The following is a 27,500-nucleotide window of genomic DNA, read 5'->3' as shown; positions in this document are numbered from 1 at the left end:
TTTTATTTCCAGTTTCCATTTTATCTTTAATATATGCTTTTGTCATTTTAATTAGTTTCTGTTCTTTTTAAACATCACTATTTATTTCAACTTCAACTTTTAATTTTCTTTTAGCTGAAGCTTTCCATCATAGTATTTCATTTTTAATTTAAACGTTTATTTCAATTAGCAAAAAACTAAATAAATGAACAACCCCAATATTGTGTAAAATAAGTTTCTAATTAATAAAAAAAGTGTACATCTCAAGTGTAATTATTAAATTCTATTATGTATATTTGTATTTTATTACGTCAACTTAAACTTATTTCAATTTCTAATTTTCTTTGTTGAAGCTTTCCATTTTTTAGCATTTTATTTTTAATTTATGCCTTATTTCACTTAGCAGAAAAAACAATAACCCCAATATTGTGTAAAAATAAGTTTCTAATTAATTAAATTTGTAATTTCAAGTGTTATAATTAAATTGTATTGGTTTTGCACTAATTCTAGTAAATTTTAGTACTTCAGTTTATTTCAGTTTCTAGTTTTTCATCTTATATTTATTTTAAAATCGTGTGCAATTATTAAATAGTATTATATATATTTTCAATAATTTCCTTAACTTATTTTAGTTTCTTTTAGTTGAAGTTTTCCTTCCAACATTTTATTTTTATTTTATTTCAGCTATATTTCAACTAACAACATTATTAAAATAATTATAATTAATATTGTGTAAAATCATTTTTAAAATTGTGCACATCTCCCCTGCTCTTATTAAAATGTAAATCTGTCAATTTGAGATGCATCCCTCACACTGAAGGCAATCCCAGAATGCATTGCAACGCAAAGCCGTTGCAGTACGAAGGAGTGTTTTCATGATATTACTGGTCTCAGAGTGTGTGTGATGTTACAGGTCTCAGAGTGTGTGTGATATTACAGGTCTCAGAGTGTGTGTGATATTACTGGTCTCAGAGTGTGTGTGATATTACTGGTCTCAGAGTGTGTGTGATATTACAGGTCTCAGAGTGTGTGTGATATTACAGGTCTCAGAGTGTGTGTGATATTACAGGTCTCAGAGTGTGTGTGATATTACTGGTCTCAGAGTGTGTGTGATATTACAGGTCTCAGAGTGTGTGTGTGTGATATTACAGGTCTCAGAGTGTGTGTGATATTACAGGTCTCAGAGTGTGTGTGATATTACAGGTCTCAGAGTGTGTGTGATGTTACTGGTCTCAGAGTGTGTGTGATATTACAGGTCTCAGAGTGTGTGTGATGTTACTGGTCTCAGAGTGTGTGTGATGTTACAGGTCTCAGAGTGTGTGTGATATTACAGGTCTCAGAGTGTGTGTGATGTTACTGGTCTCAGAGTGTGTGTGATGTTACTGGTCTCAGAGTGTGTGTGATGTTACTGGTCTCAGAGTGTGTGTGATGTTACAGGTCTCAGAGTGTGTGTGATATTACAGGTCTCAGAGTGTGTGTGATGTTACTGGTCTCAGAGTATGTGTGATGTTACTGGTCTCAGAGTGTGTGTGATGTTACTGGTCTCAGAGTGTGTGTGATGTTACAGGTCTCAGAGTGTGTGTGATATTACAGGTCTCAGAGTGTGTGTGATGTTACTGGTCTCAGAGTGTGTGTGATGTTACAGGTCTCAGAGTGTGTGTGATGTTACAGGTCTCAGAGTGTGTGTGATATTACAGGTCTCAGAGTGTGTGTGATATTACAGGTCTCAGAGTGTGTGTGATATTACAGGTCTCAGAGTGTGTGTGTGTGATATTACAGGTCTCAGAGTGTGTGTGATGTTACTGGTCTCAGAGTGTGTGTGATATTACAGGTCTCAGAGTGTGTGTGATATTACAGGTCTCAGAGTGTGTGTGATGTTACTGGTCTCAGAGTGTGTGTGATATTACAGGTCTCAGAGTGTGTGTGTGTGATATTACAGGTCTCAGAGTGTGTGTGATGTTACAGGTCTCAGAGTGTGTGTGTGTGATATTACAGGTCTCAGAGTGTGTGTGATGTTACAGGTCTCAGAGTGTGTGTGATATTACAGGTCTCAGAGTGTGTGTGATATTACAGGTCTCAGAGTGTGTGTGTGTGATATTACAGGTCTCAGAGTGTGTGTGATATTACAGGTCTCAGAGTGTGTGTGATATTACAGGTCTCAGAGTGTGTGTGATATTACAGGTCTCAGAGTGTGTGTGATATTACAGGTCTCAGAGTGTGTGTGATATTACAGGTCTCAGAGTGTGTGTGTGTGATATTACAGGTCTCAGAGTGTGTGTGATATTACAGGTCTCAGAGTGTGTGTGATATTACAGGTCTCAGAGTGTGTGTGATATTACAGGTCTCAGAGTGTGTGTGATGTTACAGGTCTCAGAGTGTGTGTGATGTTACAGGTCTCAGAGTGTGTGTGATGTTACTGGTCTCAGAGTGTGTGTGATATTACAGGTCTCAGAGTGTGTGTGATGTTACAGGTCTCAGAGTGTGTGTGTGTGATATTACAGGTCTCAGAGTGTGTGTGATGTTACAGGTCTCAGAGTGTGTGTGTGTGATATTACAGGTCTCAGAGTGTGTGTGATGTTACAGGTCTCAGAGTGTGTGTGTGTGATATTACAGGTCTCAGAGTGTGTGTGATGTTACAGGTCTCAGAGTGTGTGTGATGTTACTGGTCTCAGAGTGTGTGTGATGTTACAGGTCTCAGAGTGTGTGTGATATTACAGGTCTCAGAGTGTGTGTGATATTACAGGTCTCAGAGTGTGTGTGATGTTACAGGTCTCAGAGTGTGTGTGTGTGATATTACAGGTCTCAGAGTGTGTGTGATGTTACAGGTCTCAGAGTGTGTGTGATGTTACAGGTCTCAGAGTGTGTGTGATGTTACAGGTCTCAGAGTGTGTGTGATGTTACTGGTCTCAGAGTGTGTGTGATATTACAGGTCTCAGAGTGTGTGTGTGTGATATTACAGGTCTCAGAGTGTGTGTGATGTTACAGGTCTCAGAGTGTGTGTGATATTACAGGTCTCAGAGTGTGTGTGATATTACAGGTCTCAGAGTGTGTGTGATATTACAGGTCTCAGAGTGTGTGTGATATTACAGGTCTCAGAGTGTGTGTGTGTGATATTACAGGTCTCAGAGTGTGTGTGATGTTACAGGTCTCAGAGTGTGTGTGATATTACAGGTCTCAGAGTGTGTGTGATATTACAGGTCTCAGAGTGTGTGTGATATTACAGGTCTCAGAGTGTGTGTGATATTACAGGTCTCAGAGTGTGTGTGATGTTACAGGTCTCAGAGTGTGTGTGATGTTACAGGTCTCAGAGTGTGTGTGATGTTACTGGTCTCAGAGTGTGTGTGATATTACAGGTCTCAGAGTGTGTGTGATGTTACTGGTCTCAGAGTGTGTGTGATATTACAGGTCTCAGAGTGTGTGTGATGTTACAGGTCTCAGAGTGTGTGTGTGTGATATTACAGGTCTCAGAGTGTGTGTGATGTTACAGGTCTCAGAGTGTGTGTGATGTTACAGGTCTCAGAGTGTGTGTGATATTACAGGTCTCAGAGTGTGTGTGATATTACAGGTCTCAGAGTGTGTGATATTACAGGTCTCAGAGTGTGTGTGATATTACAGGTCTCAGAGTGTGTGATATTACAGGTCTCAGAGTGTGTGTGATGTTACAGGTCTCAGAGTGTGTGTGTGTGATATTACAGGTCTCAGAGTGTGTGTGATGTTACAGGTCTCAGAGTGTGTGTGATGTTACAGGTCTCAGAGTGTGTGTGATGTTACAGGTCTCAGAGTGTGTGTGATGTTACTGGTCTCAGAGTGTGTGTGATATTACAGGTCTCAGAGTGTGTGTGATGTTACAGGTCTCAGAGTGTGTGTGATATTACAGGTCTCAGAGTGTGTGTGATATTACAGGTCTCAGAGTGTGTGTGATATTACAGGTCTCAGAGTGTGTGTGATGTTACAGGTCTCAGAGTGTGTGTGATGTTACAGGTCTCAGAGTGTGTGATGTTACAGGTCTCAGAGTGTGTGTGATGTTACAGGTCTCAGAGTGTGTGTGATGTTACAGGTCTCAGAGTGTGTGTGATATTACAGGTCTCAGAGTGTGTGTGATATTACAGGTCTCAGAGTGTGTGTGATATTACAGGTCTCAGAGTGTGTGATGTTACAGGTCTCAGAGTGTGTGTGATATTACAGGTCTCAGAGTGTGTGTGATATTACAGGTCTCAGAGTGTGTGATATTACAGGTCTCAGAGTGTGTGTGATATTACAGGTCTCAGAGTGTGTGTGATATTACAGGTCTCAGAGTGTGTGTGATGTTACAGGTCTCAGAGTGCGTGTGATATTACAGGTCTCAGAGTGTGTGTGTGTGTTGTTCTCTTTAATGACGATCACAGGTCTCCGAGTGTGTGTGTGTGTGTGTGTGCTCACCTCGGGCGGTCCGGTACTGCACGGGTTCTGACAGCGGCCCGACTCCTTTGGTGTTCTTGGCCTGGATGCGGAAGTAGTAAACGGTGTCCAGGTTGAGGTCCAGGACCTGGTGTGTGAGCCGGTCTCCAGCGATGGGCTCCATCACCCAGTCGTCGATCGGCATGTGCTTGTCCAGAGTGTAGTAGAGGATATAACCTGACACAGGTCACAACCGGGGTCACGCAGAGGTCAAAGGTCAAATCTCTGCTCAAGTAGGTGTGTGTGTGTGTGTGAGATGAGGCCGTCTATATAGACACACGAGGGGTTTTCAAATGTTTGAGTCAAAAATCCTGCAGGACCCGGGAATCGGCAGAAGCGAATGATCCGATTGAGTTTATAGAGGATAAAACATCATCAGTTCAGGAGGAGATATCCTGCTTTTCCTCGGCATAAATATCTAAACATTCCTCTTGTGTTCTTCGCGTCGAATTTTTTTATTTCAATTAAATTAATGTACTATTTTTAAGTTCGACAATGTTTTTTATTTAATATTTTGTATTTTCATGGTACTAAATTATATTTACACAGTATTTATAATCCATTTAATTCATTTTTTGAGCATAGACCTGATAATTAAACCTCCAGCTTAAACTGTGGTAAATCGTGAATGCTTTAGAGCGACAGACTGAAGTTTGATCTCTTTTCAAACACGACACTTGGCAGATTATTGCTGAAGTTACAAAAAGTTTAAAAAAAATTAACAAAAAATTATTATTAAAAAAAATGTATGTTGATTGTTATGAAAAATGTGCAAAAAAACTATTTTCATTTTTTATAAGAAATCTATATTTTCAAAAACACGTGTGATAAAATGGCAGGCATAAATGTAAGCGAGTAGTGTTGCACATGTGAGCTGATATCTCAGTAAATGAGCGTTCAGTGAGATGTTGTTCGGCTGAAACTTCAAAATTAAATGAGTTTGTGCTTAAAACAAGAACAAATATCTGCCCAAAATAATCTTGTTTCCCTTTGAATAAAGTTGATTACATTTGCAGAACTGACTGAGTTTGAGCTTCTCACCTGTGATTCGCCCGTTGGCCTCCAGCGGCGGCTGCCAGCTAATCAGAATGGCTCGCGTGCGTCCCTCTCGGCCAATCACAGTCAGGTCCTTAGGGGCGGAGCTTGGTGCTGACCAATGGAAAGAGAGAGATTTTGTGCTTTCACACTTGATGTTTGTGACTTTTCTTACTCAGTATTTTTGTCTTGTTTTCAGTCCAAATATCAAAAAATTCTTAAATCAAGATGCATTTACTAAAGTAGTAAAATTACATAAAATATTATGTCCTGTTTTCCGGGGGAATTAATAAAAATGAAGTGAGCTGATGCTTAAAAAAAAGCGAAATCATCTGCCAATGGGGTCAGAAAAATACACTTAATTCAAACAGAAATGTGATTATTTGTCTTTCCTCATTGGCAGATACTTTTTCTTGTTTTAAGCAAAAACTCACTTAATTTTGATTTATTTCCCCAGAAAACAACATAATTTCTTATATAATTTTACTACTTTAGTAAATGCATCTTGATTTAAGAAATGTTTGATATTTGGACTGGAAACAAGACAAAAATACTAAGAAAAGCATTTTTTGCAGTGTAGTTCTGGCTTTATTTCCAGCACTAATTAAACAGTTCATTAACTGGAGCTGTACACAGATACTGTATGTACACAGATATGAGTGTGTGATCCTACGGTTAATGTCTTCAGTGGTAACCGTGTCTATAGTGAAGAACTGTGTTTATACAGGAGTGTGTGTGTCACACAGCACAGCGTGACTCATTTTATAAATGTGTGAGTAATTATATACCTTATTTTGTCAGCTGAACCCCTTTGAATTTCCCCTTATTATTTTTAAATAATATTTCAATAATTTATCAACATGTTCACATGTTCACGACTCTCTGATGTCTGCTAATGGTCACATGACATGCAGGTGAAAAAAAGTGTTTCATTTTTATTTTAAAATGATTTATTCATTTTAATTTGACATTTTTCTAATTAAAGTTTTAGTAGCCTATGTATGAAGTTTTATTTTGATTTTATTTTAAAATGATTTATTTTAACTTGACGTTTATGATTTAATTTTTAGTAAGTGTTTTATTTTGATTGTTCTTATTTAAATATTATTAATTTAAATTTGACATTTTTCTAATTAAAACGTTAGTCAGTGTTTTAATTTTAATTTATTAAATTTAATTAGATATTTTTATGATTAGATTTTAAGTAAGTGTTTTATTTTAAAAATATTTATTCATTTTAATTTGATGTTTATGATTTAATTTTTAGAAAGTGTTTTATTTTTATTGTTTTTATTTAAAATGTTTGAATTTTGAAATGGACAAGTTTTAGTAAGTGTCTTATTTTCATTTTATTAAATTGAATTCTATATTTCCATGATTTTATTTTTATTAAGTGTTTTATTTTGATTGATTTTATTTTAAAATGAATTATTATTTTTAATTTGACATTTTTATGATTAATTTAATTCTTAGCATTTACATTTAAATGTATGCATTTCGCAGACGCAAAGTGACTTGCATTGCATTTCAAAGGTACACATTTTAAATTCTTATCAGTTCTTATTAACTTTTTTACAGTATCAATAATTCCATGATAGTTATTTATGTCTAAAATAAATAAAAAAAATGCTGGAAATTTATTGAAAAACCTGAAAGGTGCTTAATTTCTATAGATTATTTTCACTTGGATCTTGGTGGACTGGAATGGCAAGGGTGGTTTTTCAGCTATTGCACCGTAAAGTGTGTGTGTGTGTGTGTGTGTGTGTGTGTGTGTGTGTGTGTGTGTGTGTGTGTGTGTGTGTGTGTGTGTGTGTGTGTGTGTGTGTGTGTGTGTGTGTGTGTGAGTGTGTACCTGCTTCATAGGTGGTGGCGTGTGCTGTCATACTCCATGTGCTGGACTTGCGGCCTTTGGTCACCATTACAGAAAACTCGTACATAGTGTTGGGCTTCAGAGCCGTGACTGTGTGACTGAGAGCCGTCGTATCTGCCGACTGACACACACACACACACACGCACACACACACACACACACACACACACACACACACACACACACACACACACACACACACACACACACGGTCAAGACCATTTTTTGTAATATCTCACACAAAAAAGGTCTGATCTGATACTAAGGTACACTGTAAAAAAAATGTACGGTAAAAAAACGGCAGCTGTGGTTGCCAGAAATTTACTGTTAAAAATACGGTAGCAACATTTTAGGTTTTACAGGCTTAACTAACATTTACAGTAAAAAACTGTATTTACTGTAAACATTTGTTCTTTTTCACTTCCAAAAACTGTAAAATTACATTAAATGTACAGTTAGGCGTATCACAGTAATTAACTGTATATATTACTTTCTGTTAACCAATTTACAGTTGTCAACTGTATTTTACAGTCTTTTACCATTAAAATAATTTTTACAGTGTACAGGCTAATTTTAAATCAGTTCACCATGGTATTCCGGCGTTCACCTTGTATTTTCCACTGGTGGAGTGGCTGATCTTTCTTTTATCTTTCTTTTAACCAATTAACGTTTTTTTTTTACTGTAAATTATACAATGACTTGATCTTTTCACTTCCAAAAACTGTCAAATTTAACGGTATTTAACTGTAAATTTACATTAAATGTACAGTTAGACCTATCACAGTTATTAACCGTATATAGTACAGAAACTTTCTGTTAACCGATTTACAGTCTTTCACCGTTGCATTTTTACGGTCTTTTACCGTTAAAAATCACGATAATTTTTTACAGTGTACAGGCTAATTTCTAAATCAGTTCACCATGGTAGTCCGGCGTTCACCTTGTATTTTCCGCTGGTAGAGTGGCTGGTCTTCCACTTGACGGAGTAGTAACGCACTTCCGGGGACTTCTGGTTTTTGGGAATGGAGTTGTCGGCCCAACTTACCCGCACCGAGTCCGATGTGAGCGGCACGGCCTGAACACCTACAGGAGGAATCATGGGAGTGGAGGTATCTGGGACCGGGGTGGGGAATTTATCAAACAGATGGAAGAGATCGTCATCGGATGGGTCTGAGGGGTCTGTGTGTGTGTGTGTGTGTGTGTGTGTGTGTGTGTGTGTGTGTGTGTGTGTGTGTGTGTGTGTGTGTGTGTGTGTGTGTGTGAGAGAGAGAGATCAGGGTTATGCAGTTCATGCCAAAATCATAAGTGACCAGAGATGAAAGCGGACCGGAGGAATAAAGGAGGGAGAATGGAGTGACGGAGAGAGAGAACAGAAGAACATTGAGATCTAGAGAGAGACATTAAGAAGAGATAAAAAGTGGTAACCTGGAATTCAAGAGTTATTTATTCCGGACGAATCCCTAAAAATGAGTTTTTCTGATGCATTAGGTTGATCTAGCAATATATTGAGCCAGATCATTTAGATGTTACACTATGAAAAAACTTCAATTGCAATTTATTGTGACATTTCGGTGTACGATTTTAAGGTTACCATTTTTTAGTGCACAGGGTGAATCTCAGCAAACATGAACGATATTTCAACACAACATCAACCAGCAAGATTTTACACTATTTTCATAACCGTAATCAGACAACCGTGATGTGGAGAAATGAATATTTATATTGTAAAGTGCATTTATAAATAAACATCAAGGTAGTATTCATATTTTATTTAAGTAATCCTGACTAAATTAATGCATGCACTGAAAAAAATCCTGTTCTTCCTCAGTGTTTATTTCCTCATTTTCCAGCACTAATATCTAAACATTCTTACATCAGTATACATTTACTGGAGATGCAACATAAATGAAGATATTAAGTCAAAAATGTGTTAAAATGAAGCGAGTTTGTGCTTGAAATAAGAACAAATATCTGCCAATGGAGTCAGAAACATAATCTTAATTATTTTTACAATATTATAATTTTGTGTATATTAATATACAATATTAAACAATATTATTTTTGTGACTCATTTCGCAGATATTTATTCCTCATTTAAGCACAAACTCACTTCATTTTTCATTAATCAAGTCTTAATATCTTCAGTAATTTTGCTTCTCCAGTAAATGTCTCTTCATGTAAGAATGTTTAGATATTAGTTCTGGAAAACGAGACAGAAACACTGAGGAAGAACATCATTCTTTGCAGTGTGAAAGACAATTTTGTGTGAAATATGCACAAAAATGTGCTTAATTTTCTTCATGCTAAATATAGTTTATTTGTTTCTCTCGTTTCTGGGCTGAAATATGAGTGTTCTCGTGAGATTCACCGAGTGAAGAGGATAAATCTACAGTCTGAAGACAGTTAGTCCACAACTAACACAAAACTCATGTCTATATCACTCATCAATCATTATCAGGTCAGATTTATGAATCTGTCACTGATATGATCAGATCAACTACTTTCAGACGCACTGATGGAGTTTAACCCAAACTACACCAGCAACATCTCAAGGCTGTAGGAAAGTTTGAAATGATTCACAGAAATAAATGAGAAGCTTCTCTCAAGGTTCCAGTAACGTTAATAAAATGTTTGTTCATTTCTAAGTATTATGGTTTTTAATAATGTTCTCAAAACGTATATCTATACGTCGTTCATGGAGTGTTTTAGTTCGTCTAATGTCTTTAAATGTTTGAATAAAACATTCTGAAACGTTCCCATAATGTTTGCAAAATGATAAAATGGAATGTTTCAGATAACCAAGAAAAAACATTAAAAAAAACAACTACCTAGTTTTAAACTAGTTTATCCAAAATAAAAGTTTGTGTTTACATAATATGTGTGTGTAGTGTGTATAATTATTGGTTATGCTTTATTTCGATAGTCCACTTTAGACATTCTACTAATACTTAAACTAGTACTTCATTCTACCGATACTCTACTGATACTCTACTGATACTCTACTCTACTCTACTCTACTCTACTGATACTCTACTGATACTCTACTCTACTGATACTCTACTGATACTCTACTAATACTCTACTGATACTCTACTGATACTCTACTCTACTGATGCTCTACTGATACTCTACTGATACTCTACTCTACTGATACTCTACTGATACTCTACTGATACTCTACTCTACTGATACTCTACTGATACTCTACTGATGCTCTACTCTACTGATGCTCTACTGATACTCTACTGATACTCTACTCTACTGATACTCTACTGATACTCTACTCTACTCTACTCTACTCTACTCTACTGATACTCTACTCTACTCTACTCTACTGATACTCTACTGATACTCTACTCTACTCTACTCTACTCTACTGATACTCTACTGATACTCTACTCTACTCTACTCTACTCTACTCTACTCTACTGATACTCTACTGATACTCTACTCTACTCTACTCTACTCTACTGATGCTCTACTGATACTCTACTGATACTCTACTCTACTGATACTCTACTAATACTCTACTGATACTCTACTCTACTGATACTCTACTGATACTCTACTGATACTCTACTCTACTGATACTCTACTGATACTCTACTGATGCTCTACTCTACTGATGCTCTACTGATACTCTACTGATACTCTACTCTACTGATACTCTACTGATACTCTACTCTACTCTACTCTACTCTACTGATACTCTACTCTACTCTACTGATACTCTACTGATACTCTACTCTACTCTACTCTACTCTACTCTACTCTACTCTACTCTACTCTACTGATACTCTACTGATACTCTACTCTACTCTACTCTACTCTACTCTACTGATACTCTACTGATACTCTACTCTACTGATACTCTACTGATACTCTACTGATACTCTACCGATACTCTACTGATACTCTACTCTACTCTACTCTACTCTACTGATACTCTACTGATACTCTACCGATACTCTACTGATACTCTACTGATACTCTACTGATACTCTACTGATACTCTACTGATACTCTACTCTACTAATACTCTACTCTACTGATACTCTACTCTACTGATGCTCTACTGATACTCTACTGATGCTCTACTCTACTGATGCTCTACTGATACTCTACTCTACTGATACTCTACTGATACTCTACTGATACTCTACTCTACTGATGCTCTACTGATACTCTACTCTACTGATACTCTACTGATACTCTACTGATACTCTACTGATACTCTACTCTACTGATACTCTACTCTAATGATGCTCTACTGATACTCTACTCTACTGATGCTCTACTGATACTCTACTCTACTGATACTCTACTGATACTCTACTCTACTGATACTCTACTGATACTCTACTCTACTGATACTCTACTGATACTCTACTCTACTGATGCTCTACTGATACTCTACTGATGCTCTACTCTACTGATGCTCTACTGATACTCTACTCTACTGATACTCTACTGATACTCTACTGATACTCTACTCTACTGATGCTCTACTGATACTCTACTGATACTCTACTCTACTGATGCTCTACTGATACTCTACTGATACTCTACTCTACTGATACTCTACTGATACTCTACTGATACTCTACTGATACTCTACTCTACTGATACTCTACTCTAATGATGCTCTACTGATACTCTACTCTACTGATGCTCTACTGATACTCTACTCTACTGATACTCTACTGATACTCTACTCTACTGATACTCTACTCTAATGATGCTCTACTGATACTCTACTGATACTCTACTCTACTGATACTCTACTGATACTCTACTCTACTGATACTCTACTGATACTCTACTCTACTGATACTCTACTGATACTCTACTCTACTGATACTCTACTGATACTCTACTCTACTGATACTCTACTGATACTCTACTCTACTGATACTCTACTCTAATGATGCTCTACTGATACTCTACTGATACTCTACTCTACTGATACTCTACTGATACTCTACTCTACTGATACTCTACTGATACTCTACTGATACTCTACTGATACTCTACTCTACTGATACTCTACTGATACTCTACTGATACTCTACTGGTACTCTACTCTACTGATACTCTACTGATACTCTACTGATACTCTACTGATACTCTACTCTACTGATACTCTACTGATACTCTACTGATACTCTACTGGTACTCTACTCTACTGATACTCTACTGATACTCTACTGATACTCTACTCTACTGATACTCTACTCTAATGATGCTCTACTGATACTCTACTGATACTCTACTCTACTGATACTCTACTGATACTCTACTCTACTGATACTCTACTGATACTCTACTGATACTCTACTGATACTCTACTCTACTGATACTCTACTGATACTCTACTGATACTCTACTGGTACTCTACTCTACTGATACTCTACTGATACTCTACTGATACTCTACTCTACTGATACTCTACTCTAATGATGCTCTACTGATACTCTACTGATACTCTACTCTACTGATACTCTACTGATACTCTACTCTACTGATACTCTACTGATACTCTACTGATACTCTACTGATACTCTACTCTACTGATACTCTACTGATACTCTACTGATACTCTACTGATACTCTACTCTACTGATACTCTACTCTACTGATACTCTACTGATACTCTACTCTACTGATACTCTACTGATACTCTACTCTACTGATACTCTACTGATACTCTACTCTACTGATACTCTACTGATACTCTACTCTACTGATACTCTACTGATACTCTACTCTACTGATACTCTACTGATACTCTACTCTACTGATACTCTACTGATACTCTACTCTACTGATACTCTACTGATACTCTACTCTACTGATACTCTACTGATACTCTACTCTACTGATACTCTACTCTAATGATGCTCTACTGATACTCTACTGATACTCTACTCTACTGATACTCTACTCTACTGATACTCTACTCTAATGATGCTCTACTGATACTCTACTGATACTCTACTCTACTGATACTCTACTGATACTCTACTGATACTCTACTGATACTCTACTCTACTGATACTCTACTCTACTGATACTCTACTGATACTCTACTGATACTCTACTCTACTGATACTCTACTGATACTTTACCTATACGCGGATCACAGTTAGTCGACATGTAGTTGAAAAGTTAGTTATAGTTAGTAGATTGTCTAAAGTGGACTATCGAAATAAAGTGTAACCTAATTATTTTGTATATATAAGTACACACATATACATGTATATATGTAAGAAATATTTGCATGTATATACTGTATATTTATTCATGAGTTATATTATCTATAAATATATAGGTTGAAAATATCACATATATATTTTATTTTATATATAAATAACACTTTTTTTCATAAATACATACATGCATATGTGTGTATTTATAAATACAAAATAACTATGCACAGTACACACACATATATTATGTAAATAAGTGATTAATCGTTGCCCAGCAGTTCTCAGCATCACATAACACAATCAGCAGCATCTCATAACATAATTATTCATTTGCGATTTAACAAAAATTATCCTGGTAGTCTAGAAAAATGATTTAATTTTTTCTAATTTCTCTTTTGTAATCCTTCATTTAGTGAAAACTGATGGTTCCTCTCAAGGTTCTCGAAGTCATGATCTAACGTTCTTCCAGTAACATTAATAAAACATTTGTTCAGAGTTATCTTGTATTTAATGTTTTTAAAATGTTTCATAGAACATTCAAAAGTAATGTTCCCGTAATGTTGGCAAATGGAATGTCTCCTTAATATTTGTCAAACATAAAAAATACTGGACATTCTGAGAACATTCAGAAATATATTTATGGGAACATTAGTACAATGTTCATATATTTCATATATATATTTGTCATCTGGGCTCCAGTTGAAGAAAAGCAGCATTTCTCAGTCGAGTCACCTTCATTTCTACAGCGCTTTAACAATATAGAGTTTCACAGCAGCTTTACAGTGATAATAGGAGATTACAGTAACAGAGATTGTTTAGGCTTTACAGCAGATCTAGAATAAAGTTATTGTCCAGATAAAGTTAATACTGCAAATATGAATACACAAGTTGAATATCTCCTGAGATGTTTCTCCCGCTGTAACTGAAGGATTTTGATCATATATACGGGAATATGACTATAATCACAGTCTAAAATGTTATAAAATGTGACGCACCGGACATGGATCTGGTGACGGCGCTCTCGTACAGAGGAACTCCTTCACCCGCGTTATTGAAGGCCTTCAGAGAGATCACGTAATGAGAGCTGGGCTCTGAAACACACACACACAACATGACTTTACACCGGTACACTTGAGGCTTCTGAAAAAGCACAAGCATTTAAAATAACGCCGAAAAAAAAGCAAGACTGATGAAAACAGCAAAATCAACATCTGTATATGAGCTTTAATTCAGGAGTCATTGAAAGAAGCTTTCATGACCGTGTGAAATCCCTGAACAAAGAGACAGAAGATGCTCTTTTCCTCTTTCCATTCGTCTTTTTCTTTCCTTCTGGGCAGCCGGACTGGGTTCAATATCGCTGCCATGGCAACCTGTGGATTTCATGTGAAATATTGATAAGGACGTGGCCTTATTTTTTGCCCAGAATGGAGGTAAAAGGAGGACAGAAAGATTTCAATGTTCAGAGGACAAAAGAGGACGCAGGTGAGATGTTCTCCACACTGCAAAACATGCCTTTCTTACTCGGTATTTTTATCCTGTTTCCAGTTCAAATATCAAATAATTCTTAAATCAAGATGCATTTATTAGATGAGTAAAATACCATTATGTGTTGTTTTCTGGGGTTTTAGCTTAAAACAAGCAAAATGATCTACCAATGGGGTTAGATAAAATAATCTTGTTTCTGTTTGAATTTACATTATATTTCTGACCCCATTGACAGATAATTTAGCTTTTAATAAACAGCAACTCACTTAATTTTGATTTATTTCCCCAGAAAACAACACATAATATCTTATTGCATTTTACTACTTTAATGAATGCATCTTGATTTTTTGATATTTGGACTGGAAACAAGAGAAAAATTAAGAAAAAAGTAAGAAAAGCATTTTTTTTGCAGTGTATCAACAGCTCGACGAAACCAACGCAGCTTTACTGAACCTCGTAAACTCTGCGTAATCACAGAAAAATAGAATAAATAAAACATTAACACATGGGAGCGTGTTTGATCTTGAACAAACTCTCATTACAGATTCATGATCACTGAACTAGCCGCACCTTCTTATGAATATTAAAATCTGCGATTTGTCATTGAGTCTTTTGTCAAGCGACCGCAGAGGAAATTCAATTCACACCTCATTTGTTTTCATATTAGTCACCTTTAAATGAAACATTATATTCTTAGTGATGAATAAACAAACGGGAAGCCAATTTATAATGTAATTTAATTTCATTCACTTTTATAAACAATCACAGCGTTTACACATGCTCTTCCTCAGTGTTTCTGTCTCATTTTCCAACACAAATATCTAAATATTCTTACATCAAGATACATTTACTGGAGAAGCAACATGACTGAAAAAGGCATCAATGTAAAGTGAGTTTGTGTTTAAAACAAGAACAAATATCTGTCAATGAAGTCAGAAAAATAATCTTGTTTTCCCTTTGAATTAGGATTATTTTTCTGACTCCGTTGTTATTTGTTCTTGTTTTAAGCACAAATTCACTTCATTTTAATGTATTTTCATTAAACAAGATTTAATATCTTCAGTTGTTTAGCTTCTTCTCCGGTAAATGTATCTTGATGTAAGAATATTTAGATGTTAGTGCTGGAAAACGAGACAGAAACACTGAGGAAGAACAGGATATTTTTGTCCAGTGCAAATAATATGTTGATGAGAACTGCTCAGATTTCATTATATCTTCTCCATGTGATCAATGATCTATAATGAATGATATGAATGAGAGATTTAAACCTCAACACACACAGCATTAGAACATGACCTGGGGAACTCCTGGTATATGATAGGGATGTAACGGTACACAGAAGTCACATTGTGCTTTTGTAAAATAAAGAAAACAGGATGATGCTTTCTGCGTCCGGGTTTCCTTTCTGTGAAGTTTGTGGAGCGCGTCACAAAAATCAATCAAAACTCAATGTCCATACTATCCATCCTAAATGGTGTGTGAGATAAAAATAAGTGTGTCCCAAAGCATAGTATGTGCCAGAAGTCCCGGATGCTCTACTAATTCCAGTACTATAACAGATATTATTACCCACAATCCATTGTGCTTTGGAGGAGGAATTACAAACACGAGTAAAGAGTGTTAAAAAACTACAAAACATGGCGGATGTGCGCGACCGACAGTGAGAGGTTTAGATAACGGTTTGAGTGACTAATCAAAGTTTAACCTGATAACAAAATATTTATTAATGTTATTCGTGTTATATTTCATCATGGACTTTTATAAAGATCCGTTTGGCCATTAACTTTTAAATGCATCATTATACATTAATGTGAGTAGAGTCACTGCGTGAAAGATCAACGAGTTTCTGCATTTCTGTCTGATACGGTAGGAAATGACATGACATGTGGAGGATTTTGACTGTGACAAGATGATTGACAGGCCAGTTTACTGCGTCAGAGAGCAACCGTTAAAGATGCAATTGTATGACGTGATAGTGTGTCCCAAAGCTTGTCTACTCTTCTGCTACACACTCAAAAGGATCTACTTTTTGTTCACAAAAAGAGTACATGCTTTTAGAGCGTAGTATAAGTAGACGAATGGAGATGCAGCTTGTTTTGGGTGGTGCGTAGATCATCTCTTCTTCTGCTCTTTTTCCTGCTGTGGCCGTTAGCAAACAGCATTGCATTACCGCGCATCTGGATTGGGGGGTGTATCGCCTGTGACTGATTGTATTCATTATCTGACTGTATTCATCATCTGAATGTATTCATCATCTGACTGTAATCCTCATCATCATCGGACTGTATTCATCATCTGAATGTATTCATCATCTGACTGTAATCATCATCATCATCTGACTGTATTCATCATCTAATTGTTTTCATCATCTGACTGTATTCATCATCATCATCTGACTGTATTCATCACCATCATCTGACTGTATTCATCATCATCATCTGACTGTATTCATCATCATCATCTGACTGTAATCATCATCATCATCTGACTGTAATCATCATCATCATCTGACTGTATTCATCATCTGATTGTTTTCATCATCTGACTGTAATCATCATCATCATCGTCTGACTGTATTCATTATCATCATCTGAATGTATTCATCATCATCATCTGACTGTATTCATCATCATCATCTGACTGTATTCATCATCATCATCTGACTGTATTCATCATCATCATCTGACTGTATTCATCATCCGATTGTTTTCATCATCATCATCTGACTGTATTAATCATCTGACTGTATTCATCATCATCATCTGACTGTAATCATCATCTGACTGTATTCATCATCTGACTGTATTAATCATCTGACTGTATTCATCATCATCATCTGACTGTAATCATCATCTGACTGTATTCATCATCTGACTGTATTAATCATCTGACTGTATTCATCATCTGATTGTTTTCATCATCTGACTGTATTCATCGTCATCATCTGACTGTATTCATCATCATCAACTGACTGTATTCATCAACATCATCTGACTGTATTCATCATCCGATTGTTTTCATTATCATCATCTGACTGTATTCATCATCATCCTCTGACTGTATTCATCATCTGACTGTATTCATCATCTGACTGTAATCATCATCATCATCTGACTGTATTCATCATCTAATTGTTTTCATCATCTGACTGTATTCATCATCATCATCTGACTGTATTCATCATCATCATCTGACTGTATTCATCATCATCATCTGACTGTAATCATCATCATCATCTGACTGTATTCATCATCTGATTGTTTTCATCATCTGACTGTAATCATCATCATCATCGTCTGACTGTATTCATTATCATCATCTGAATGTATTCATCATCATCATCTGACTGTATTCATCATCCGATTGTTTTCATCATCATCATCTGACTGTATTCATCATCATCCTCTGACTGTATTCATCATCTGACTGTATTCATCATCTGACTGTAATCATCATCATCATCTGACTGTATTCATCATCTAATTGTTTTCATCATCTGACTGTATTCATCATCATCATCTGACTGTATTCATCATCATCATCTGACTGTATTCATCATCATCATCTGACTGTATTCATCATCATCATCTGACTGTAATCATCATCATCATCTGACTGTATTCATCATCTGATTGTTTTCATCATCTGACTGTAATCATCATCATCATCGTCTGACTGTATTCATTATCATCATCTGAATGTATTCATCATCATCATCTGACTGTATTCATCATCATCATCTGACTGTATTCATCATCATCATCTGACTGTATTCATCATCATCATCTGACTGTATTCATCATCCGATTGTTTTCATCATCATCATCTGACTGTATTAATCATCTGACTGTATTCATCATCATCATCTGACTGTAATCATCATCTGACTGTATTCATCATCTGACTGTATTAATCATCTGACTGTATTCATCATCATCATCTGACTGTAATCATCATCTGACTGTATTCATCATCTGACTGTATTAATCATCTGACTGTATTCATCATCTGATTGTTTTCATCATCTGACTGTATTCATCATCTGACTGTATTAATCATCTGACTGTATTCATCATCTGATTGTTTTCATCATCTGACTGTATTCATCGTCATCATCTGACTGTATTCATCAACATCATCTGACTGTATTCATCATCCGATTGTTTTCATCATCATCATCTGACTGTATTCATCATCATCCTCTGACTGTATTAATCATCTGACTGTATTCATCATCTGACTGTATTCATCATCTGATTGTTTTCATCATCTGACTGTATTCATCATCATCATCTGACTGTATTCATCATCATCCTCTGACTGTATTAATCATCTGACTGTATTCATCATCATCCTCTGACTGTAATCATCATCTGACTGTATTCATCATCTGACTGTATTCATCATCTGATTGTTTTCATCATCTGACTGTATTCATCATCATCATCTGACTGTATTCATCATCATCAACTGACTGTATTCATCATCATCATCTGACTGTATTCATCATCCGATTGTTTTCATCATCATCATCTGACTGTATTCATCATCATCATCTGACTGTATTCATCATCATCATCTGACTGTAATCATCATCATCATCTGACTGTATTCATCATCTGATTGTTTTCATCATCTGACTGTAATCATCATCATCATCGTCTGACTGTATTCATTATCATCATCTGAATGTATTCATCATCATCATCTGACTGTATTCATCATCCGATTGTTTTCATCATCATCATCTGACTGTATTCATCATCATCCTCTGACTGTATTCATCATCTGACTGTATTCATCATCTGACTGTAATCATCATCATCATCTGACTGTATTCATCATCTAATTGTTTTCATCATCTGACTGTATTCATCATCATCATCTGACTGTATTCATCATCATCATCTGACTGTATTCATCATCATCATCTGACTGTATTCATCATCATCATCTGACTGTAATCATCATCATCATCTGACTGTATTCATCATCTGATTGTTTTCATCATCTGACTGTAATCATCATCATCATCGTCTGACTGTATTCATTATCATCATCTGAATGTATTCATCATCATCATCTGACTGTATTCATCATCATCATCTGACTGTATTCATCATCATCATCTGACTGTATTCATCATCATCATCTGACTGTATTCATCATCCCATCATCATCATCTGACTGTAATCATCATCTGACTGTATTCATCATCTGACTGTATTAATCATCTGACTGTATTCATCATCATCATCTGACTGTAATCATCATCTGACTGTATTCATCATCTGACTGTATTAATCATCTGACTGTATTCATCATCTGATTGTTTTCATCATCTGACTGTATTCATCATCTGACTGTATTAATCATCTGACTGTATTCATCATCTGATTGTTTTCATCATCTGACTGTATTCATCGTCATCATCTGACTGTATTCATCAACATCATCTGACTGTATTCATCATCCGATTGTTTTCATCATCATCATCTGACTGTATTCATCATCATCCTCTGACTGTATTAATCATCTGACTGTATTCATCATCTGACTGTATTCATCATCTGATTGTTTTCATCATCTGACTGTATTCATCATCATCATCTGACTGTATTCATCATCATCCTCTGACTGTATTAATCATCTGACTGTATTCATCATCATCCTCTGACTGTAATCATCATCTGACTGTATTCATCATCTGACTGTATTCATCATCTGATTGTTTTCATCATCTGACTGTATTCATCATCATCATCTGACTGTATTCATCATCATCAACTGACTGTATTCATCATCATCATCTGACTGTATTCATCATCCGATTGTTTTCATCATCATCATCTGACTGTATTCATCATCATCCTCTGACTGTATTCATCATCTGACTGTATTCATCATCTGACTGTAATCATCATCTGACTGTATTCATCATCTGACTGTAATCATCATCTGACTGTATTCATCATCTGACTGTATTCATCATCTGACTGTATTCATCATCTGACTGTAATCATCATCTGACTGTATTCATCATCTGACTGTATTCATCATCTGACTGTATTCATCATCATCAACTGACTGTATTCATCAACATCATCTGACTGTATTCATCATCCGATTGTTTTCATCATCATCATCTGACTGTATTCATCATCATCCTCTGACTGTATTAATCATCTGACTGTATTCATCATCTGACTGTATTCATCATCTGATTGTTTTCATCATCTGACTGTATTCATCATCATCATCTGACTGTATTCATCATCATCCTCTGACTGTATTAATCATCTGACTGTATTCATCATCATCCTCTGACTGTAATCATCATCTGACTGTATTCATCATCTGACTGTATTCATCATCTGATTGTTTTCATCATCTGACTGTATTCATCATCATCATCTGACTGTATTCATCATCATCAACTGACTGTATTCATCATCATCATCTGACTGTATTCATCATCCGATTGTTTTCATCATCATCATCTGACTGTATTCATCATCATCCTCTGACTGTATTCATCATCTGACTGTATTCATCATCTGACTGTAATCATCATCTGACTGTAATCATCCTCTGACTGTATTCATCATCTGACTGTAATCATCATCTGACTGTATTCATCATCTGACTGTAATCATCATCTGACTGTATTCATCATCTGACTGTATTCATCATCTGACTGTATTCATCATCTGACTGTATTCATCATCATCAACTGACTGTATTCATCATCCGATTGTTTTCATCATCATCATCTGACTGTATTCATCCTCATCCTCTGACTGTATTCATCATCTGACTGTAATCATCATCTGACTGTATTCATCATCTGACTGTAATCATCATCATCTGACTGTAATCATCATCTGACTGTATTCATCATCTGACTGTAATCATCATCTGACTGTATTCATCATCTGACTGTATTCATCATCTGACTGTAATCATCATCTGACTGTATTCATCATCATCAACTGACTGTATTCATCATCCGATTGTTTTCATCATCATCATCTGACTGTATTCATCCTCATCCTCTGACTGTATTCATCATCTGACTGTAATCATCATCTGACTGTAATCATCATCTGACTGTATTCATCATCTGACTGTAATCATCATCTTACTGTATTCATCATCTGATTGTTTTCATCATCTGACTGTATTCATCATCATCATCTGACTGTATTTATCATCATCATCTGACTGTATTCATCATCATCATCTTACTGTATTCATCATCTGACTGTATTCATCATCATCATCATCTGACTGTATTCATCATCATCATCTGACTGTATTCATCATCTGACTGTATGCAATGAACTGTAATGTTCATACCGTGATGGTTCAGAGCAAATATACTGTATATGTTTTATATGTGTATATATATATATATATGTGTGTGTGTGTGTGTGTGTGTGTGTGTTATTACTCACCGAGGTTCTCGATGGAGTAGTAGCGCTGTTTGCTGTCGACTCTGACGGTCTCGGCATACGGGCTGCCGACACCGTAGCCAATGATGTAGCCGCGCACGAGGATGTTGGGGTTCAGCGGGGGGGTCCAGCTCATGATGATGCTGTTGGGCAGCGGCCGCACGTGCAGAGAGCTCGGCTGGTTCGGGACCTGCGTCTCTACATCACAGACAACAGGGGACATTAACACCAGCTCGAGTTCCTGAAATCACTCACATACACATGGATGGATGGATGGATGGATTATAGATAGATGGATGGATGATAGAAGGATGGATTATAGATAGATAGATGAATGGATGATAGATGGATAGAGGGATGGATGGATGGCTAGATTATACATATATAGACAGACAGACAGATAGATGGATGGATGGATGTTTCGATGGATGGATGGATGGATGGATAGATAGATAGATAGATAGATAGATAGATAGATAGATAGATAGATAGATAGATAGATAGATAGATAGATAGATCAGTCCTCTGATTATCTTCCTCAAATGTACGGCTCTGTTTCTATTCTGCTAGTTTCTGCTTTGTAAATCATTTTCTTCAGCGTTTATGCAGTTCGCCACACACTCCCAGTGTGTGTGTGTGTGTGAGTGTTTTTGTGTGTGTGTGTGTGTGTTCTCCCACATCAAGCCTCGCTCACGTAACTCTCTCTCCCTCAGGCTGTTATTGGGAACCACAGAGAGTCTCTGATTAATGAGTCTCAAACCAGCAAACTGGAGTGAAGCTCGACCAGGTCCTGATCAAACCTGAACCGCACGCTTGATCCGCAGGAGGAACAAGAATCCTTCAAAGCTGACATTCTCACACGGAACAAAGCCTTCAAAGTGTTGCATTAGAACAGACGACTCAGGCGCTCTGCGTCGAGCTGAAAGATATTGTAAATGCCAAATACATCTTCATCTATTACATCCCGAATTATGTGCTTTTAACTTTCACAGGCTCCGCCTGCTCAGACGAAACTCAGACGAACGGAAGCCAGACGTAACGATTCTCTGCTTAAACCGCTTAACTTTTTATCTCATAATTTCAACCTTTTATCTCATAGTTGTGAGTGTCATAATTTTGAAAAGGTATCTCACAATTTCAATTTATCTCATAATTACAATTTAGTTTGTAAATTTTTTACTTTTTATCTCATAATTGTAACTTTTTATCTCAACTATTATCATAGTTTTGAATTTTTGTCTTACACTTTCCACTTTAAAAAAAAAAGATATCGTAAATGTCAAATAGATCTTCATCTATTAAATGCTGAATGATGTGCTTTTAACTGTCACATTCTCCGCCTCTTCAGCCGAAACTCAGCCGAACTGAAGCCAGACGTAACGATTCACAGCTTAAACCGCTTCCTCTTACCCAGGTATTATTATTACATTATCAAACTCATCCTGGATCTTTTGCTCAGTACACACTCCTCGCTTCAGTCACTGAAGAAGCCTCTCCTGTGGCCACGTCTCAGTCCACACACTGGGTCAACAGAAACACACTCTCTAGGGAACCAGACATTTCTAGGCCGGTTACATGGTCAAACTTATCCTGGAACGTTTGCTCACGAGACATTCCTCGCAAAGAAAACAAAAAGTTGAAATTATGACCAAGACAATTTCTTCTTAATTTCCTCTTTCTATCGACTTATGTCATAATTTTGACTTTTTACATATTAAGTACATTTTAGACATTTTATCTTACAATTTCAGGTTTTTATATCATAATTGACTTTGCGTATCAACTTCAACTTTATACCATAATTTCAACTTTTTATCTCATAATTATGCCTTCGTATGTCAAACTTTTGACTTTTTATCTCACAATTTCAACTTTATATCTCATAATTATAACAGTGTCATAATTTTGAATTTGTATCTCATTTCAACTTTTTATCTCATAATTATGACAGTCATAATTTTGACTTTGTATCTCAATTTCAACTTTTTGTTTCATAAAGGGTTCAAAGCTTCACAAAGTAGTGTTTCCAAAGCGCTAACCACAACTACTAGTACTGAACCCCTTAAAAACCATCAAAACACACAACCTAAACACCTCAGGCCGGTTTAAGCTGCCCTTAATTGTGCGTCTGCATATTCATATTCACAGTCCAGGTCGTTCTCTGGGGTCTCGGCTGTGTGCCACTCTCTGCTGGGACCCGTGCTATATCTCAAACTTTCCACTTTTTATCTCATAATTATGATTTAGTATGTCAAACTTTTGACTTTTTATCTCACAATTTCAACTTTTTATCTCATAATAAAAACACACCTATCTAAACACCTCAGGCCAGCTTAAGCTGCCCTAAATTGTGCTGCATTGTGTGTTTGCATATTCATATTCATATTCACCGTCCAGGTCGTTCTCTGGGGTCTCGGCTGTGTGCCACTCACTGCTGGGACCCGTGCCATTCACCGTCATCGCTGCCACTTGGAAGCTGTACTGGCTGCCTTTCTCCAACCCTGTCACACAATAAACAAAGAGCGGGAGTCAGGAAAAGAAAATAAGGTGTGTGTGTGTGATTATTATTTGTGATTCTAATTAGTAAACAGCAATCAGCGAAGGCGGTGAGGTAAACAAGGTCTCCACACCTCATCTAAACAGATCAGGATGCATTTCCATCATGTGTAAAGATAAAAAAAAACGCAATTATGATAGTAGGGCGCTGTCATCCCTGAATACCCCGGAGTGTCGGGAATTAGCATAACACACTCCAACGGCACTGTGAAATGAATCCCTTCGGAAATAGCAACTTAGCGAGATATCCATCAAGGGAATAATGGAAATGAATATGATTTTCCAATAAATTCAGAAATACTATTCAAACAAACACACATCTGCATTTCCCGGAGTCCCGGAGGACGACAGGTCCGGTGTGATGTGATGCATTGTGTGTCGACTTCTTAAACATGCATAGAATGAGGACTAAAAAAACTATGGCTATGTTTACATGCACAACTTTTGTTTCAGTCGCACTGAATTCATGCGATTGATGAATCTGAATGTAGTGTTACGCTGAACATGTGATCGGGTTGATGTGTGTGTTTATATGTCTCACGCTTCAGATCGGGATATATTTTTGACATGCGCACACTGGACAAATATACAGAGTTTCCTGATGTCTGCGCATAATAACTATTCTCCTACAGTGCTTTATTTGTGTTGAGCCGTTGTGCCGCTGCTTATATTGATCACACAGTAAAAATGCCCAAAAGCAGTCGTGTGTGTGTGTGTGTGTGAGTGTGTGAAGCGAGCACTGGTGGCGTCATCCTGCTCCACTTCACACACACAGAGAAAGCAGGATTATAGGAGGACGAGACACTCGTTTATACCACACTTTATTCATCAGGAGAACCGCTCGTTCAGCGCGTCATTACGCCATTAGGCTATTTCTACATTACACTATTTCTACGTCATTACACTATTTCTACGTCATTACGCTATTTCTACGTCATTACGCTATTTCTACGTCATTACGCTATTTCTACGTCATTACGCTATTTCGACATCATTACGCTATTTCTACATTACACTATTTCTACATCATTACGCTATTTCGACATCATTACGCTATTTCGACATCATTACGCTATTTCTACGCCATTACTGTTTTTCAATGTCATTAAAAAACGGTGAAAAAACGTTAAAAAAAATTCCTACGTCATTACGCAATTTCTACATCATCACGCTATTTCTACATCATTACGCTATTTCTACATCATTACACTATTTCTACATCATTAAGCTATTTCTACATCATTACGCAATTTCTACATCATCACGCTATTTCTACATCATTACGCTATTTCTACATCATCACGCTATTTCTACATCATTACGCTATTTCTACATCATTACGCAATTTCTACATCATCACGCTATTTCTACATCATTACGCTATTTCTACATCATCACGCTATTTCTACATCATTAAGCTATTTCTACATCATTACGCAATTTCTACATCATCACGCTATTTCTACGCCATTACGCTATTTCTACATCATTACGCTATTTCTACGCCATTACGCTATTTCTACGTCATCACGCTATTTCTACATCATCACGCAATTTCTACATCATCACGCTATTTCTACATCATCACGCTATTTCTACATCATTAAGCTATTTCTACGCCATTACGCTATTTCTACGCCATTACGCTATTTCTACGCCATTACGCTATTTCTACGTCATCACGCTATTTCTACATCATTGCACATGCGCAGTCTTTCAGTTCCGGTTTTCAATCTGATCAAGTGTTCACATGTTCTCTCGATCGGATTATAAAAGGAATAAAACTCTCCTTTCAATCCGATCTAAATCTCATTCTGATCGAGCTCAATCGCATCGATTAAGGCGTTTACATGAAGCTTTCAGTGCGGTTGAGCCGTCAGTCCCATTACTAACGGATTATTTGGTTGCATGTAAACGTGGCAAATGTGAGAAACAAGGGAATCTGGTTGGTCAGAAGAGTCGAGGGAATGTAAATGCTGAGAGGGGCTCACCGGTGAAGAGGAACCACAGGTTGTTGGGTTCGATGGCCTCCTGTTCCCCACGCCGGCCCGTCTTCCGGTGCCGGATCTTGTATCCGGTGATGAAGCCGTTCTGCATGTTAGCGTTCGGCGGCTGCCAGCTTACCTTGATGCTCTGTAAACATTCACATACAACAGCTCAAACATCTCTCTTTTAATGTCTCCTGCTCATTTATTTGAGCAAAAATACTGTAAATTATTATTACATATTATTGTAATGTAAATCAGCTGTTGTCTATGTGAATATATAGTAAAGTGTAATTTATTCCTGTGAATTTTCAGCATCATTACTCCAGTCTTCAGTGTCACATGATCCTTCAGAAATCACTATAATATGATGATTTGATGCTCAAGAAACATTTATGATTATTATCAGTGTTGAAAACAGTTCATATTTTTGTGGAAACCCTCATACATTTTATTTTTCAGGATTCTTTGATGAATACAAAAGTTCAAA

At 36.6% G+C, this 27,500-nt stretch overlaps 1 protein-coding gene across 4 annotated transcripts in view; it reads right to left on the bottom strand.

The window, feature by feature from the left end:
• The window catches only part of dcc (DCC netrin 1 receptor), a 285,242-nt gene that overhangs the window by 50,009 nt on the left and 207,733 nt on the right, over positions 1 to 27,500 (bottom strand). For 2 of the 4 annotated variants that reach the window (XM_077222396.1, XM_077222415.1), the window contains exons 13-20: positions 27,017 to 27,158; positions 24,860 to 24,970; positions 22,473 to 22,667; positions 14,526 to 14,621; positions 8,262 to 8,500; positions 7,304 to 7,442; positions 5,458 to 5,565; positions 4,399 to 4,593 (exon numbers count right to left, since the gene is read on the bottom strand). In XM_077222396.1, coding sequence (XP_077078511.1) covers positions 4,399 to 4,593; positions 5,458 to 5,565; positions 7,304 to 7,442; positions 8,262 to 8,500; positions 14,526 to 14,621; positions 22,473 to 22,667; positions 24,860 to 24,970; positions 27,017 to 27,158 — 1,225 coding nt within the window. The remainder of the gene's footprint in view (positions 1 to 4,398; positions 4,594 to 5,457; positions 5,566 to 7,303; positions 7,443 to 8,261; positions 8,501 to 14,525; positions 14,622 to 22,472; positions 22,668 to 24,859; positions 24,971 to 27,016; positions 27,159 to 27,500) is intronic. The other 2 variants (XM_077222405.1, XM_077222425.1) reach the window with 1 other exon arrangement.

The sequence above is a fragment of the Siphateles boraxobius genome, unplaced genomic scaffold, assembly GCF_051911475.1.
Source record: "Siphateles boraxobius isolate OS27281-9 unplaced genomic scaffold, OSU_SipBor_1 120, whole genome shotgun sequence".
Classification (NCBI taxonomy): Eukaryota; Metazoa; Chordata; class Actinopteri; order Cypriniformes; family Leuciscidae; genus Siphateles; species Siphateles boraxobius.
This window is presented reverse-complemented; position numbering and strand designations above follow the sequence as displayed.